The 17,993-nt window shown below is 40.7% G+C and overlaps 1 protein-coding gene across 1 annotated transcript in view; it reads left to right on the top strand.

The window, feature by feature from the left end:
• TENM3 (teneurin transmembrane protein 3) overlaps positions 1 to 17,993 on the top strand; it is a 622,438-nt gene that overhangs the window by 444,801 nt on the left and 159,644 nt on the right. The window contains 1 exon segment of the mRNA XM_070364068.1: positions 9,438 to 9,676. Within this exon segment, the coding sequence (XP_070220169.1) occupies positions 9,438 to 9,676 (239 nt within the window).

Raw genomic sequence — 17,993 nt, 5'->3', positions numbered from 1 at the left:
ATAAAGACAGAAAGGTTAAGAGTGGAGAAATAGCATTATCTGTATGAACAAAAGTAGTGAAACCTTTTGGGAAGTTGTAGATACCCAAGATGGATTATCAGGTAGCCTTCTACATGACTGACAAATCCAAGTACTAAGTTCAATGAAAAAAGGAAAGAACTCTCTAAAAAAGAGGTCCTAATGGAATAAGGTGGTTTGTTGGTGAATGTCTGATAAGCACATAGAAATATAGATACTCTGGGAAACAAAGAAGAACCAGGGTAGAATGGACCCCAGTGTCTCATTTAGAGATAAGTAAGAGTCAGTAAACGTGGTAGGCATTTAAAAGTGCCAATGAAATTAGGACACAGGAACCAGTTTCTTAACAAATAGGTGAAATCGAAGGGGAAGAACAGTAAAGGAAAGGTTGTTGCAAGTAAAAAATAAAGAGTGAGATGACATAATACGGTGAAAAATGGTTAGGCCTTTGGATCCTGAGGTCAGATGGATCAAGCTTCATGTCCTACACATTCCATTTGCTCTAAACTACTTGAAGAGAGCTAGCAGCAGTGACTGTTTAAGCAAGAGTCTTTGGGTTGATTTTCTGTTTTGTTATACAACCTGGATGGGAATCTTGAAGCTAAACCAAAGCTAAGAAACTAACACACCAGTTCCTTTACTGCAGTGGTTCTCAAAAGTATGGTCCCTTGACCCGGAAGCATGAGCTGCTGGGGTTCCACCCCAGACCTTCTATGTCTTAACAAGCCTTCCAAGGGATTCTGGTGCAAGCTGAAGTTTGAGACCCACTGCTTTAACGTATGTAATAGTCTCAAAGCACATTTCTGTGCCTGTTGGTGGCCTAAGCCTTGACTATGTAAATTCTCAAGGTTCTACCAAAACCTGTGAGTCCAAAATCAATCTGATGGAAGGCTCCATGAGAAAGATGGGTGACTGCAGAATACTCTGTGCAATCTTATGCAGATGTTAGCGTGGGTGGGCTTCTCCATGAAAATTCATAGCAGCGTCTACAATCTCTTAGTTCTGGAATCTTCACAGAACTCCTGACTGCCATCATCCTCAACTGATGGAGATTCTTTCCAAACAGTTAGGTATTTAAGAACAGTAAGTAATTCCCCAGGTGTCTCTGGGTATCTATTGAGCATCAGTCCCTAACAGGAACCCAGCCTTGAATAGAGATAGCTAATTTTCTACATGGACTTGCTTTCTTTAGATTTCTGTTTAATAGCGGCCCCCAAAATTTATATTTGCTTGGATCATTATCCTGAAGCCCATCACTTCAATAAACTGCTTTTTTAGGTCTTTTAATCAGTCACAAACACATTGCTAAAAATATATTTAGCAGATAATCCAGTTGGCCTTGAGATTGAAAAATCAGAATTTGATAGTGAAAATGCTCAATAATGAAGCACAGGTTTTAAGGTTCAAAGTTCTTAAATAATAGTTCATATCATCTTTCAGTTTTATCATTTCTTATATACTAACAAATATTTGGGGCTATTTTAACTCATGCAATGTTGGATATATATACTTTCCATGATAGACCACAAGTAATTAAGTCAGGGGAAGACAACATATAGTAATTAAATTTTTCATATTTTGAAAAAAAATTTTTAAGTATTTTGTCTTAAGATGAATTCCAGGGAAACCATCCATTGTTTCGGCATTATCAAGTGACTAAAACTATCTGAACTCAGTAGTTAATTTTAGCTTTCTTATATTACCAGGTAAATTTAATCCACAAGTATGGGATTCATTTGCTTTAAATCTGAAAATGTCATTTCGGAAGAGTCGTTTGAAGTTGAGGGAATCTTATGAGACCTTTAATAAGCCTCTTAAATCTAGAAAGTTATATTTTGCCAGAAGGAAAAAGAACCTATACCTTCAAATTTCTTGAGCTCTTAAGTGAGAACTTTGGATTCTGAAAAGGCTGTAAATTTGGCCAAATAAAGCCAATCTTTCTTCTTACCGGCACATTGTCTTTGAAATCAGAGCATCCAATTTGAAGCAAGCAATCTATATTCTGGGTAAGTTTTTTTTTTATTGATTTGCCTAGAAACATAAAAAGCAAGGCATCAGGACATTTAAACAGTTCACATTGAGCTTGATGTAAATTACTCTCTCTGTTCAACAGAGACTGTAAGAAGAGGAAGAAAGTATCAATAATTCCTATGCAATAGAGCCTTTCTCCCAGTTAGATGGAACAGGCTGTGGACAATAGAAATGTTTCTCCAGATGCCTGTATCTCACCAGTGAAGGTTTCAGCTGTGCCTTAGGGATTGAAACTGAACACTTGACTATTATTCTCTTTTTCATTCTAATCATTTGCTTTGTTTGCTCATCTCTCAAAAGGTTTTTAACACTGTATAAAACATCGAAAGGGGGAGAAAAACTATTTTTCTGTGAAGATAACCAATTTTGAAGTTAATCTATTAAAATTTCATTCAGTGGTTACACACTTTCTTGTTGACTTTTATCTTCCATCCCAGTGGCCCACTGAGGAAATCACTCACATAGCTTTAAATGATACTGTAACACATTTTTCTGGGGTGCTTCTCCCCATCTGGTCCCTATAATTTCCAACTTACTAAGCCATGTTCTTTGATTTTAGAGGAACATCACGATTATATTAACCTCCTGAACAAAAGACTGGTCTTAACCTGTGTATTTCCTGGTGATGTTTGTACAATTACAGTTTAATTATATCTTATAACTTGTTCAATTTTGTACATGATGCTAGGATCTTATAAAATGAGCACTGAATGAGTTGATATTACATATAACATAATATAGAAAGGCATATTTAAAATAACTCAAAAAGCCCTATTATTTCTCCACTAAAAATTTTAATGAAAGTTAAGTTTTTTCAAAGTAATTACTTTGAAAGACTAACTCCATCAAAAGTGAAGAGTTAGCAAGGAACAAAACATACCTGCTGAGAGATTGAGTAAAAGAGCGAAATAAATGACTGGAAGCAGCTGTAAGTGGCCTGAGGTAAGCGTAGATACACATTATGAGTGGGCATACGGAGGTGACTGTATTAACCACTGTAAAGGTAGTGTGAGGGTTCAGTATTAAAAACATGGCATTTCACTAGAGAGTAGAAGAAACTTTGAAATGAAAATGTTACTTGTGCCCGTTCTTGGCTTTGGCCAAACAAATTAAAATGAGGACGTTGAGCTGCAAGAACTCAGAAGAACTGCCCCACCCTGGCAATGAAGCAAAATGAATGAAATGGAGAACAAAAGCAAGGGAGAAATGCGGTGAAGGAAAGAGTACAAGATTCTCTGACAGTTGAATACTAGTGGGAGGAGGGGGCAGGCAGAAGAGAAGAGTAATTGAAAATTAGCTCTCCGTCCGTCAGTTAGACATTAAGGACAGAGGTACCAACAGTGACGAAAAGGTAGGAATGGGGACAGCGACAAAGAACAGGAAATTCAGCCTCTGTCCTGATTAATTTTCTCAGTTTTTATTTTATACTGGAGTATAGTTAATTGACAATATTGTGTTCATTTCAGGTATGCAGTAAAGTGATTCAATTATACATATACCTGTATCTATTCTTTTTCATATTCTTTTCCCAGAAAAGTTATTACAGAGTACTGAGCAGAGTTCCCTATGCTATACAGTAGGTCCTTATTGATGGTCTATTGTATATATAATTCTGAGTGTACATTAATCCTAACCTCCTAATTCATCCCTCTCTGCCCCACCTTTCCCCTTTGGTAACCCTAAGTTTGTTTTCTAAGTCTGTGAGTCTTTTCCTGTTTTGTCAATAAGTTCGTTTGTATCCTTTTTTAGATGGTAATTTTTAATTTGTGACATGTCTCAGGGAAAGCCCCATCACAGAATCAGAAATTAGAAGCTAGAACCAAAGGCAGAAAGCTGAAATGAAAAGGTTGGTCTGAAGGCAGATCAACAAAGAAACAGATTTTTGAACTTCAGAAAAAAAAAAAAAAACGAGCAGCTATTAATTGTGCTTAATACCGGGTGATCCTCCCCATGTACGTTTTCGCTGCTCCGCGGCCTTACAGTTAATAATGCCACACAGTTCCACGAGGCTGTTTGTTGTTGTTAATAGAATCCCCCTCAAGATTCCAAAGCCGCAAAGCAACGTAAAATGTTCGGTGACCTTCTGTACCAGCTGTCTTTGGGGCTTTGAAATTGATTTTCCTCATCCCAGTCTCTGATAGTCTCTCTTCAAGTGTGCATCTCTAGTTCATCACCAGAGTGAAAACGGTGGCACAAATAGCAGAGGAGCTGGAGGCAGGCACCACGCCGGGCATCATTAGAAACATCAGAAAAAAATCAGCCGGCTCTGGTGTGCTCTGTGTTACAAAGAGGCTGCTGCTGCTTCTATTTTATTGCCGAATACAATGGGGGAACATTCTCCCCGGATCCACTGGTTTCATTCCCAAATATGGTCTGAGAAGGAAACAGCATCTCTCCCTTTATTCTCCAAACCTTGTGTGGATGCTGGATCAGAAGCATATGCTTTTGATAGTAATTTTTGCAGAATTTTTGATATATAAGAAGCATGTTCCCAAGGCTATATGACCTGGCAAAGTGTCACAGGGTGGGGAAGACTGTCATGACATACACAGGAGTAGGTGCCTTAGAGAGAATTAGGTGATAAAAGAATTTTCTGGAAAGTCCTTGTATACTTTTCATGTACCTGCATTCCAGTATCCCCTTTCCCCGTTCATTTCTTAGGTATTTGTGGAGCTTCAGACATAAACTAAGCATTGTGTTCGACCTTGAAACAGTTTTTTTAAAAGTCCTGGGCTTAAAGTCGCACAATCCGCTCGTCAGTGTTCTGTGTTTTCTGTATTGCAGTGGAAAGGACACTGCTGACTTGGGAAAGACGGCATCCTGTCTGAGCCTAAAAATGGACAGATTCCTACCAAATCTGAAACCAAATGTTCTCTATAGAAAGTATGTTGACACAGAACTTTTCTACTAGTCTAGTTAATGTCTAAGAGGTTTTTGCATGTGTGTTTTAACCTGTTTTGAAGCCTTAAAGATTCCTAAAGGAATCATCCTCGCATGAACAATACCATTTGTAAATGCTTTCAAAATGCATCCGTTTAAGCAGTCTTTACGAATTCTTTCTGTACTTGCATACTAAGAAGCTATCCAAAACTATTGAAGACCAGTGATTCTAGAATAAAATTCATGGGTGATTTGATTTCTCTTTCAATGTTTTTATAATGTTTCTATATTTACTATACAAATCTCTAATGTACTAATTTGAGGACCCCCTGACATAGAAAGTCATTTACACAGAGGAAGAGGGAATGCACTTCTGAGGTTTAAAGACAGTAGCAATAAATACATAAAAATTCTATTTTCTCTTGCAGAAACAAAAGTAAACTTATGTTATTAAATAAGAAACTCTTTGAAAATTAAGAGTCTTCAGTTCCACTCACATTGATAAGCAATATATTTTTGTTTTCAAATATCTCAAAGTTACATTTTACTCTAAGAAAAATAATAATTTCGTAGTGGCTCAAGCCTGGTTCTTGAAAGAATTCTTTTCCAGGATCAGCAGACCAGGTAGACATCATGTACTGATACCACAGATTTCAGAAACTGAAACAGAAGTGTCTAATTTGTAGTCAACATGTGTCTAACTCCTTGTCTTGATCCATGTTTTCAGTGTTAAAGGCTCAGAGTCAAGTCCCATTTCCTATTCATAAATGACCCAACCACTTTGAATAAACCTTTAACACATTTTCCAGGTTGAGGTTTGCAATAATTTCCAACTTTTATTTATTTTTTATCATTTGTTTATTAGCCATGAGTCTTTGTCCCAGGTACTTTTTTCTATGAGACTCACTTTCCATATCGGCACAAAAGTCACCGTTTTCTTTATTTCACAATATTTGTGAAGCAACAAGTCAGGAACTCTGTAAGTCCTGAAAAGACAGAGGCGAATGAGACTTTGTGGAATTTACATTCTAACCAGAGAAGACAGACTGCAGACTTACGCCATAGATATACCATTTGTATCCATCCACATTCGTATGCCAGATAAATGATTTTTTTTTAAACATCTCTGTCTATATTTTATTTGAAACTTAACCCTAGGAAATTCACCCGGGTAATTTGGGTCTTTCCCCCACCCCTGACTCCTGACATGATGCTGTGAGCACAGCGAGCTGCCCCTCATGCTTGGAGTCTTCACCCAGATGCTGGTCTTCTGTCTGTCCCCTCAGCATCAGTCACAGTGTGACTGCTGTGACAGCCTGCATTCCTGTCTGCATGGCCTCTTTGCAGTGACAGCGACACACTCTCTCTTTTTTCTGCTGCTCTAGAAGCCACAGAAGTCATTCTGCTTCCCACAAACTGCGCTGAGCTGCAGGACTCTCAGGAGGGTCTCTTCAGTGTGTATTGAACACTTAACCTGGTGCTGGATGTGAACATGTCATATACGTTACTCATTTAATCCTCATAACATGCCTTCATAATAGGTAATGTTTTATTGTCATTTTATAGGTGATAAAACCAACACACAGAAAATTTGAGTAATTTAGAAACATCATCCAGCTAATTACAGGTGAAGTCTGGATTTGAACCCAGGCATGGGCTTCCCCGGTGGTTCAGACGGTAATGAATCTGCCTACAGTGCAGGAGACCTGGGTTCGATCCCTGGTCAGGAAGATCCCTTGGAGAAGGAAATGGCAACCCACTCCAGTATTCTTGCTTAGGAAATCCCATGGACAGAGGAGCCTGGCAGTCTACAGTCCATGGGGTCTCAGAGAGTCAGACACAACTGAGCCAACATGTTCACCTTCAGTCTGGTTCCAGAGCCCACATTCTTAATAATCAGGCTGAATATCAATATGGTAGCAGGTGCCAAAACACTGCTTCCAACATACCATTTAATTCAGGTTATAAACTTTAAAGTTTGCTTTGTAAAGTAGTTCTCTGCGGGGAAATGGACCTCATAATATGGTCATTAGTATAATTTATAGAAGTAGTTACTTGTCATCTGCATGTGTTCTAATTTTGTGGTTGACAAAGCCTTTTTAGATGCATTAACTTCTTTACAGCTTTGTAAGGTAAGTAAGTCATTAGCTTCATTTTACACATGAAAACAGGATCCTAAATTTAGGAAATGTTAGATCAGGAACTTAAACCTAAATCTTTTGATTTCTAAGCTAGAATTCTTTGCAGTATACCCGTGAGGCAAATTTTCATGACTTTTACCATATCTGTACATCAGCCACACATTTATCCACTTTGGAAATGGGTTCTTTGTAACTTAAATCCCTGGTTAGCCTTGCCTAAGCAATAATATGTTGTTAAATCATAAGCTTGTTTCTTCTTTCATTTCTCAACACTTCCTTTTGCTGGTGGTGGTGGTTGTTTAGTCACTAAGCCCTGGCTAACTCTTTTGCACCCCGTGGACTATTGCCCACCAGGATCCTCTGTCCATGGGATTTCCTAGGCAAGAATACTTGAGTGGGTCGTCATGTCCTTCTCCAGGGGCTCTTCTTGACCCAGGGATCCAACCCACGTCTCCTGCATTGGCAGGTGGGTTCTTTACCACTGGGGCACCTGGGAAGCCCCGCATTGTGCTCACTGGATTCCAGGTACTTTACAGTAAGAACATTACCTCATTTAAGCCTAATAACAACTCTGACAGATAGATACTATTCTTGTTTTCCATGTTGAGAAACCAAAACACAGAGAAGGGGTAAATACCTTCCCCAAGGACACATACCCAGTGTAGTAAACCAGGATTTGAACCTCAGCAATCAGCCATCTAGGTTCTGTCCTTTAACCCCTTGTTCGTGCTGAGTTGCTTCAGTCATGTCTGACTCTGTATGCACCTGGCTCCTCTATCCATGGGATTCTCCAGGCCGGAATACTGGAGTGGGCTGCCATGCCTCCCCCAGGGGATGTTCCTGACCCAGGAATCGAACCCCTGTCTCTTTTGTCTCCGGCCTTGGCAGGCAGGTTCTTTACCCCTTTAGTACCACCTGGGAAGCCCCTTTAACCCCCTTAACTTGTTTGATATACTCAGTCTATTTTCTAATAGCCATTAAAACAAATTCCTTTGTATTACAATTTAAAATATCCAGCTGTATCCCATCTAAAATCATCTTGCATGCAGACTGTTTTGTACCATGATGGAACACTCTAGATTATTTCCTATAGTCCCCTGCATAGGAAAGAGAGCAGAGTCTGTTGACCTCACTGAACGTGTTATTAGGGAAAATAATAGAAAAGGTTAGGATACAAAGTAAAAACACAGTAAGATACTCACATGCTATGAAATTTCAAACATGAAAAACATGATGCTTTTGTCTCAATTTGAGGACATTTTAATGTTCATAGGAATCTTAAAACTAGTCATCTTTTATAAAGAATTACCTGTCACTCCTTTCGTGTGATCACTCAATTTCTGCTTAGACATTTTCAAGAGAGCAGAGAACTTTTAGAGGCAGTTTGTGCCACTGTCGTTCAGCTCAAACCATTAGGGAATCTTTTCGTGTGTGTGCCTGTGTGTCCTCAACCGCTCAGTCGTGTCTCTTTGCAACTGTGTGGACTCTAGCCCTCCAGGCTCCTCTGCCCATGGGATTTTTTCAGACAAGAATACTGGAGTGGGTTGCCATTTCTTACTCCAGGGGTCGAACCTGAATCTCTTGCATCCCCTGCATTGGCAGGCGGATTCTTTACCATTGCACCACCTAGGAAGTTGATCTAAAAACTAGCTTCACTAGCCTGTTCATTCATTGAGGCTGGTTTTAGAAAGTGTTCTGTGTTTCCTTCCCTTTCTCCATCCCTCACCCCACTAGACTCACTTTGCTGGTTATGTTTGACATAAGCAAAAAATTAAAATTAGTTTGCCTCCTTGGAAAACTGGCCAGCCACCTGTGGCCAAGCTTGACAGTACTCAATATGGGTGGTGGGAGGTGAGGGACAGGTGAGAATTTTCCAAGCACGTCCAGGAAAGAAAGCAGCCTGTTCTACGTGATCGTGCGTGCTTGTGTATGTAGGCGTACATACCCTCACATGGAGCAAAGCCACACGCAGCTGTAAAGTCATGGCATTGCTTTCCTTCTTTGAAATGTGAAGGTGTTCTGAAGGCAGTTCATGACGGGAACTTCCAGAATGGTTTTGTGCAGGAAAATGATGTGGCTAGAACTCCTCTGCAGTCTCTCCAGACACCTCTCCAGACAGGAGTCATTTGTGTGTGTAACTCCTCCTCCTCTATTCATTATAAGTCAGTCTCTTCAAAGTCACATGTTTCTGAGTTGGGTTTTTAGGTTAAAATATTTTCTTAATGTCTCATTTTTTTTTAATTCTGTGTAGTAAATGATTTTAAAGCCAGAGAGAGACAGAACGAGAGGTGAGCTCATGCCTTGCTGTCTCTGTCTCTCCGATCGCAGTATATTTGTATCTTACAATGATTTTCTTCTGTCCTGCAGGCATTTCCTATTCAAAACAGGAACAGGGACCACGCCACTGTTCAGCACGGCCACCCCAGGGTACACGATGGCCTCTGGCTCTGTTTACTCGCCACCTACTCGGCCACTACCTAGAAACACCCTGTCAAGAAGTGCTTTTAAATTCAAGAAGTCTTCAAAGTACTGTAGCTGGAAATGTACCGCCCTGTGCGCTGTAGGGGTCTCAGTGCTCCTGGCAATACTGCTGTCGTATTTTATAGGTAAGAGCCCGTTTCTAGAACTCTTTTGTCTATACATTGGGACGTTGCCTGATTGTTCAGTTGGTTTTATGTGTTTATTTGGACAGGGCTTGTATTCCGAGGTTATACATCATGGGCGAGAAGTTGGTCCTGATATATGATAAATGGTCATTCTCATTATGTAGATGAATGGAGAAGCTGTGTTTGCGTGAAGTGCGAGGTCTGCCTTGGACACTCACTAGAGCATCCATCTGTGTTGCATTTGTCCCTCGTGAGTGTGTTCACTTCTGTGACATTTCATGTCCAGGAATTAATTCACGCGCTTGCAGGAATGGGCCCTGTGTAGGAATCCCCTTCAGGGCGGCATCAATAGGGAGCTCTCTGCTCCTCCTCTTGATGTTGCCCGTCTTTCAGCCAAGCCCGTGGTCTAAATGTAAAACCCATCACTCAGAGCCATGCTTGTGCACTCAGGAACTTCTCTCCAGAGAGCTGTGCATCCGTAAAACAAGGGCTGGATGATGTACACATCCCTCTCTGTGGGTTTCCCACCTTTTTGGATGGAATATTGATCGTGGTTTTTGTCACCTGACTGATTGGAACTGCTAAGAGAAGTTGCAAATGTGTCTTTTCTTTAACTATTTCAGAACATAGATGAGCATTCAAGCTATTGGCAAATGGCTTATTCAAATGTCAGAAATGACCATATCCAATCTTGATCTAAGTGTGTACAGAAAGGCGTACGTCATCGAAAAGCAAATCATGTTCACTGAGATAAATCACAGGTTATGTGTTTCGCCAAGAACAGCCAGTGAAGCTTCCTCAGGTTTGCAGAGCTATTTGTGATGCCTGGTGAGATTCCATAAGTGAATAAGTGTCACAGGGCTGTCTGTGGAATAGTAGGAGCCTTTTGTGGTAAACCGGTTTCTGTCTTTAGCTATAATACTCCTTAACTATGAATTACGTCCTTAGGAAGTGAAGTGACCATCTTGAGTCACGTCGTTGAAGAGCAAAGTAGAATTTTAGAGCTTGAAGGAACTTGAGAGATAGTTGAGTTGGGGGGAGCAATGCGGTGACACATTACCCACTGTGACTTCCGATTCTGTGACCATGGCAACGTCACTCATGAACCTGGCGCCCCCCCCCGACTAAACCCGCACACAGCCTGATCATCCTCATCACAGGCCACTGTCCATCAGAGCTGAAAACAAGATGAGGCCTTTCTGTCATTTTTCAATCGTCTAAGTTAACTCGCTCCTTGTGAAGGTGGTCAAACCAGGTACTGAAAGGGTTGTCGCTCTCTGAGATCACACCAATGATACATCACTGTGCTGTTTTGTAACACTCGTGGTACACAGGAATGTCACAGCAAGCAAACAGATTCCTAGTATTCAGCTAGAAAATATCCGGCCTTGAAGAGCGTCTCTTCTGGTTAACTATTTGTTCATTATTTGCGTACGTCAACAGTGTACTGCTAGATAATTTTAAAGGGTTTCTCAAATGTAACAGTCATAAGTGGGATGTAATAAATTAAGCATATTAGTAGGGGATTTTTTTTTTTAACTATAGTACATGCTAAACTGACAAATAAGAACTACACAGGGGTGGAGTTCAGTGTCTGTATTGATGTGTTGTCGGACATCGTTTCTGATCTTAAGTGCCTGTGTCCTATTAAATATTTATTTAATAGGTTGTTAAATGTTTTGAATATCAGCTCTGCTACCATTTAATTTTATTTACACTGTGTGATTAGGAAGAAAAATAGCATTTTAATGTGAGATCAGATCACTATTATTTGTGAGCCTTTCCTCCTTTTAAGGATCTGTCAATGAATATAATTGAATATCAGACTCCTAAATAAAAACTCAAAATGTTCCTTTTTTTCAAATGATCAGTTTTTACTGTTTCATGGTTAGCATCCTACTTTAAACATCTCCCTTTGATTTTATCTTTGTCTGCATGGAATATTTTAAAAATATTCACGTACCCTTGTCAGTTCAACAGATAATTTGTTGAACATTTGTTGTGATTTAGTTACTGTGCTGGAAATTAAGGTGATACAATCCAAGTGTTATCTGACAAAATTACTTTTTTTTTTTTTTCCCTTGGAGTATAATTGCTTTACAGTGTTGTATTAGTTTCTGCTGTACAATGAAGGGAATCAGCTGTGTATATATATACACGTATGTATATATGTGCGTATATTCCCTCCCTCTCGAGCCTCCCTCCCTCCCCACCCCCATCCCACCCACCTGGACTATCGCAGAGCACCAGTCTGAGCTCCCTGTGCGAGACAGCAGGTTCCCTCTAGCTATCTGTTTTATACATGGTACTGTATGTTTATCAGCGCTTCTCCCCCAGTTCGTCCCACCCTCTCCTTCCAACCTCCGTGTCCACAAATCCATTCTCTATGTCTGCGTCTCTATCCCTGCCCTGCAAGAGGATCATCAGCACCATATATATGGAATCTAGAAAAATTACTTTTATCATCAAAGAATTAAGCCATCCTTTTATTGCTTTACTTAAGCACACAAATATACTTGGAATTTTCACTGGTCTTTCTGTGCTTAAATAACTCACATTCTTAACACAGTGATTTCTTTGCTGTTGTTTAGGTCAGGTAAAGAATTTCACTTCTTCATCAGTTAGCATGATAAATCTTCTTGAGAGTGAAGATACTGCCTTTACCCTTGAAAAGCAGAGGAGGACACTTTGCTGTCCGGGAGGGGGTCCTTTTCTATTGAGTGGTGTAGAGCCGGGAGGGAGATTTGTCCAGGCAGATCAGCCTGATAAACCCTAGAATCAATGGGGAGACCAATGTCATCATCAGATTGACCTTACCACCTTTCACAAAAGCGCAGCCATCCTTAAATTGTTTCCATTCCCTTAGAGGTCCCCTTCCCTCATATTGACTGTCAATATAAAGTCAAAGCCTTAAAGAAATAAAGGGCCTGAGGGATTATTTGTCTCCTAGAATTTTCTCACCTTCCAGTAAGGTCAAGAGAAGTTATGAGAATATAGCATTTACCAGTCTCTTCTCTAAGGTAGAATTATCTCAGAACAGTCAGAAAGGAAGGGAGAGAGGAGACAGGCTTTGTGTTTGGTGGTTTTTCCTATCTCAGGGACAAAGTGAAAGTCAGTCACTCATGTCCAACTCATTATGACTCTATGGACTGTAGCTTGCCAGGATCCTCTGTCCATGGGATTTCCCAGGCAAGAAACTGGAGTGGGTTTCTATTTCCTTCTCCAGGGGATCTTCCTAACCCAGGGATCAGATCCGGGTTTCCTGTGTTACATTCAGATCCCTATTCCTAACCAAAATTTCAGAGACAGAAGCCGAAAAGAAAGTGAAAATTAATCCCCGTAGGTCAATGTTATATCTTTGCATGCTACTGCTGCTGCTACATTGCTTCAGTTGTGTCCGACTCTGTGCAACCCCATAGACGGCAGCCCACCAGGCTCCGATGTCCCTGGGATTCTCCAGGCAAGAACACTAGAGTGGGTTGCCATTTCCTTCTCCAATGCATGAAAGTGAAAAGTGAAAGTGAAGTCGCTCAGTCGTGTCTGACTCTTAGCAACTTCATGGACTGCAGCCTACCAGGCTCCTCCATACATGGGATTTTCCAGGCAAGAGTACTGGAGTGGGGTGCCATTGCCTTCTCCAATATCTTTGCATCAGTTCAGTTCAGTTCAGTCGCTCAGTCGTGTCCGACTCTTTGCGACCCCATGAATCGCAGCACGCCAGGCCTCCCTGTCCATCACAAACTCCCGGAGTTCACTCAGACTCAAGTCCATCGAGTCAGTGATGCCATCCATCCATCTCATCCTCTGGCGTCCCCTTCTCCTCCTGCCCCCAATCCCTCCCAGCATCAGAGTCTTTTCCAATGAGTCAACTCTTCGCATGAGGTGGCTAAAGTACTGGAGTTTCAGCTTCAGCATCATTCCCTCCAAAGAAATCCCAGGGCTGATCTCCTTCAGAATGGACTGGTTGGATCTCCTTGCAATTCAAGGGACTCTCAAGAGTCTTCTCCAACACCACAGTTCAAAAGTATCAATTCTTCGGCACTCAGCCTTCTTCACAGTCCAACTCTCACATCCATACATGACCACAGGAAAAACCATAGCCTTGACTAGCTGGACCTTTGTTGGCAAAGTAATGTCTCTGCTTTTGAATATGCTATCTAGGTTGGTCATAACTTTCCTTCCAAGGAGTAAGCATCTTTCAATGTCATGGCTGCAGTCACCATCTGCAGTGATTTTGGAGCCCCCAAAAATAAAGTCTGCCACTGTTTCCACTGTTTCCCCATCTATTTCCCATGAAGTAATGGGACCAGATGCCATGATCTTCGTTTTCTGAATGTTGAGCTTTAAGCCAACTTTTTCACTCTCTTCTTTCACTTTCATCAGCTTTTTAGTTCCTTTTCACTTTCTGCCATAAGGGTGGTGTCATCTGCATATCTGAGGTTATTGATATTTCTCCTGGCAATCTTGATTCCAGTTTGTGTTTCTTCCAGTCCAGCATTTCTCATGATGTACTCTGTATATAAGTTAAATAAGCAGGGTGACAATATACAGCCTTTACGTACCCCTTTTCCTATTTGGAACCAGTCTGTTGTTCCATGTCCAGTTCTAACTGTTGCTTCCTGACCTGCATACAGATTTCTTAAGAGGCAGATCAGGTGGTCTGGTATTCCCATCTCTTTCATATTTTTCCACAGTTTATTGTGATCCACACAGTCAAAGGCTTTGACATAGTCAATAAAGCAGAAATAGATGTTTTTCTGGAACTCTCTTGCTTTTTCCATGGTCCAGCGGATGTTGGCAATTTGATCTCTGGTTCCTCTGCCTTTTCTAAAACCAGCTTGAACATCAGGAAGTTCACGGTTCACGTATTGCTGAAGCCTGGCTTGGAGAATTTTGAGCATTACTAGCGTGTGAGATGAGTGCAATTGTGCGGTAGTTTGAGCATTCTTTGGCATTGCCTTTCTTCGGGATTGGAATGAAAACTGACCTTTTCCAGTCCTGTGGCCACTGCTGAGTTTTCCAAATTTGCTGGCATATTGAGTGCAACACTTTCACAGCATCATCTTTCAGGATTTGAAATAGCTCAACTGGAATTATATCACCTCCACTAGCTTTGTTTGTAGTGATGCTTTCTAAGGCCCACTTGACTTCACATTCCAGGATGTCTGGCTCTAGGTCAGTGATCACACCATCGTGATTATCTGGGTCGTGAAGATCTTTTTTGTACAGTTCTTCTGTGTATTCTTGCCACCTCTTCTTAATATCTTCTGCTTCTGTTAGGTCCCTACCATTTCTGTCCTTTATCCAGCCCATCTTTGCATGAAATATTCCCTTGGTATCTCTAATTTTCTTGAAGAGATCTGATAGATAGAGTGCCTGATGAACTATGGACTGAGGTTCGTGACATTGTACAGGAGACAGGGATCAAGACCATCCCCATGGAAAAGAAATGCAGAAAAGCAAAATGGCTTTCTGGGGAGGCCTTACAAATAGCTGTGAAAAGAAGAGAAGCGAAAAGCAAAGGAGAAAAGGAAAAATATAAGCATCTGAATGCAGAGTTCCAAAGAATAGCAAGAAGAGATAAGAAAGCCTTCCTCAGTGATCAATGCAAAGAAATATCTTTGCATAGGTAACTGCTGTTAACTTCCTGGTGTCCACCGTTTCAGATATTTGTCCACACACATATACACCTAGGCTTCCCTGGTGGTTCAGATGGTAAGAATCCACCTGCAATGCAGGAGACCCAAGTTCGATCTCTGGGTCAGGAAGATCCCCTGGAGAAGGAAATGGCAACCTACTCCAGTATTCTTGCCTGGAAAATCCCATGGACAGAGGAGCCTGGTGGGCTACAGTCCATGGCGTCGCAAAGAGTCAGACACGGCTGAGCAACTAACATACACATATACACCTAGAAGTCCATATTTTTAATGCATTTTGTACCAGATTTTTCTCATTCACTAACCTATCATTTTGGAGAAGGGAATGGCAACCCACTCCAGTATTCTTGCCTGGACAATTCCATGGACAGAGGAGCCTAGTGGACTACAATCCGTAAGGTCGCAAAGAGTCAGACATGTCTGAGTGACTAACACACACACACAAACTATCATTTAGCACCTATTTTTAATTAAACAATTTCCAAAAATGCATGACCATTTTCTTATGCATTTGTGTGTGTGTTTGTGTTTGCAGGGTGTCTTCCGTTGATGAAATTTTTGATCAGAATAAATTCTTTGAAAGAAATTTTCTGTGCCAAAGCATAGGCATGTCTTAAAATTATCAAGCCAGGTCCAAGTTACCCTCAGTTCATACAGCTATCAGTGCTACATATAATCAATATTTTTAATTCTTAGCAATCTCTTAGGTAAAAATATTTTATTGTCATTTTCATTTTTTACTAGTAGGGCTGAATATCTTTTCAAATGCTTATTTACCATTTGTAATTTTCCTGTACATGTTTTAATAGCCTAGTTTCCTCCATTTTTCTTTTGGGGTTTTTATTCTTTTTTTAGGGGGCAATTGTACATGTTGATTAAGGATATGAATCATTTGTCATATGTTATATATTCTTCCAATTTATTCTGAACTTAGTTTTTGGTTATCTTGCCATATATTATATGGAATTTTTTAAGTAATCAAAGTTATCAATTTTTTCTTGTCATTTCTAGTGTTCATGTTATCCCTATAAAATTCTTATTTACTCCAAGTATTATTTTTTACAAGTCACTTAAAATTTTTCTTCTGGTACTTCTATGGCTTTTTAGTAACCATTTTTAGCTCAGCATTTTTCTCATCACTCCACTCTGCGTTAGAGGTTCAAATTAGCCCTTTCTTCTAGAAGCTCCCAGTCAAGTGATAAAGATGTGTGCAAATGTTTGTATACTGTACACTTTTAACAGAACATGCTTTCATAACAACTTTTTCCAAATGAGAAAAAGAGAGAGAGAAGGAAAAGAAAAGAAGGAAACGCCTGCCCCTGGCTGAAGATGTTGGGGAAAGACTTGATGTAGGAATAGCAGGTGATGTTTAAGAGATACAGAGGAGTTCATTTCTCTGGGCTTGACGTCACAATGGTTGGTGGGAGATCACCATGAGACAAGGTCATCCGAGGCGGGGAAGGAAGAAGCAAGAGCTATCCAGAACGGTGCCTGTGGAGGCTCACGATGTGCCACTGCTGTGTTCGAAGCTGCGTACGAATTTCCTCCCTTCATTTTCCCAGCAGCCCCGTGAGTTATCTCTGTTTAACAAATAGGATACTCTTAGAAAGGCACTTCACCTTAAAGTCACACGGGCCAGTAAATGACAGAAGCTGGACTGGAAACTGCCAAGGATCCCAGGACATTATCTCCGGGGCCTCCCATGAGGTTTCTGAAGAACTGAAAAGAGGGAAAAAACTGAAGAAATGGAAGCATTGTAGTGAAAAAGCATCACATTTATGTTTTGAAAAATTGCTCTAGTGGCATTCCAAAATACGCAGTTCTAAGACAGAAAGTCTGAACTTGGGCTTTTCAGACTTAACAGCTCCTAGGAATCACCTGGGGATGTTGTTAACATGCACATTCTGATTCAGCAGATCCAGTGTGAGAACAGAGTCTGTGTTTCAGACAGGCTCCCTGGTGATAGTGTTGTGGTCCATTGCAGCACAGTCAGATGCTGTGCTTGATGAAGGAAACATTTCTACAGTGTCCAGTTCGTAGCCACTAGACACACGTGACTAGAGAGCCCTTGAAAAGTGGCTGGTGTAACTAAGAGCCTGGAGTTTAGGTTTTATTATTGTTAATTAATATAAGGGGCTTCCTAGGTGGCACAGTGGTAAAGAATCTGCCTGCCAGTGCAAGAGACACAAGAGACGCAGGTTTGATCCCTGGGTGGGGAAGATCCCCTGGAGTAGGAAATGGCAACCCACTCCAGTCTGCTAGCCTAGAAAATCCCACGGACAGAAGAGCCTGGCAAGCTACAGTTCAGGAGGTCGCAAAGAGTAAGACACAGCTAAGTGACTGAGCACACACACATGCACTCAAGTAATTTGAACTCAAACAGCTACATGTTTGACTGGTGGATACCGTTTGGACAGTACAAAGGTAGACAGCGCTGTTAGAAAACTAGTCTAAGTGGGAGATCATGAAGCCATGTTGTGACAGAGAAGTGAGCGGAATTGAGAAACCATGAAGAACTGAACAACTATGATGAAGCTGATTCACAATAGAATAGATGGGCCATGATTTATCATATCCCAGTTCTTAAAAATCAAATGTCCAGGTCTATACATATGGCAGACCTCTTTTCAACAGAGTCACATGTGGTTTTCTTTAGATCA

The sequence above is a fragment of the Bos mutus genome, chromosome 27 (genome assembly GCF_027580195.1).
Source record: "Bos mutus isolate GX-2022 chromosome 27, NWIPB_WYAK_1.1, whole genome shotgun sequence".
In the NCBI taxonomy this organism is placed as follows: domain Eukaryota; kingdom Metazoa; phylum Chordata; class Mammalia; order Artiodactyla; family Bovidae; genus Bos; species Bos mutus.
This window is presented reverse-complemented; position numbering and strand designations above follow the sequence as displayed.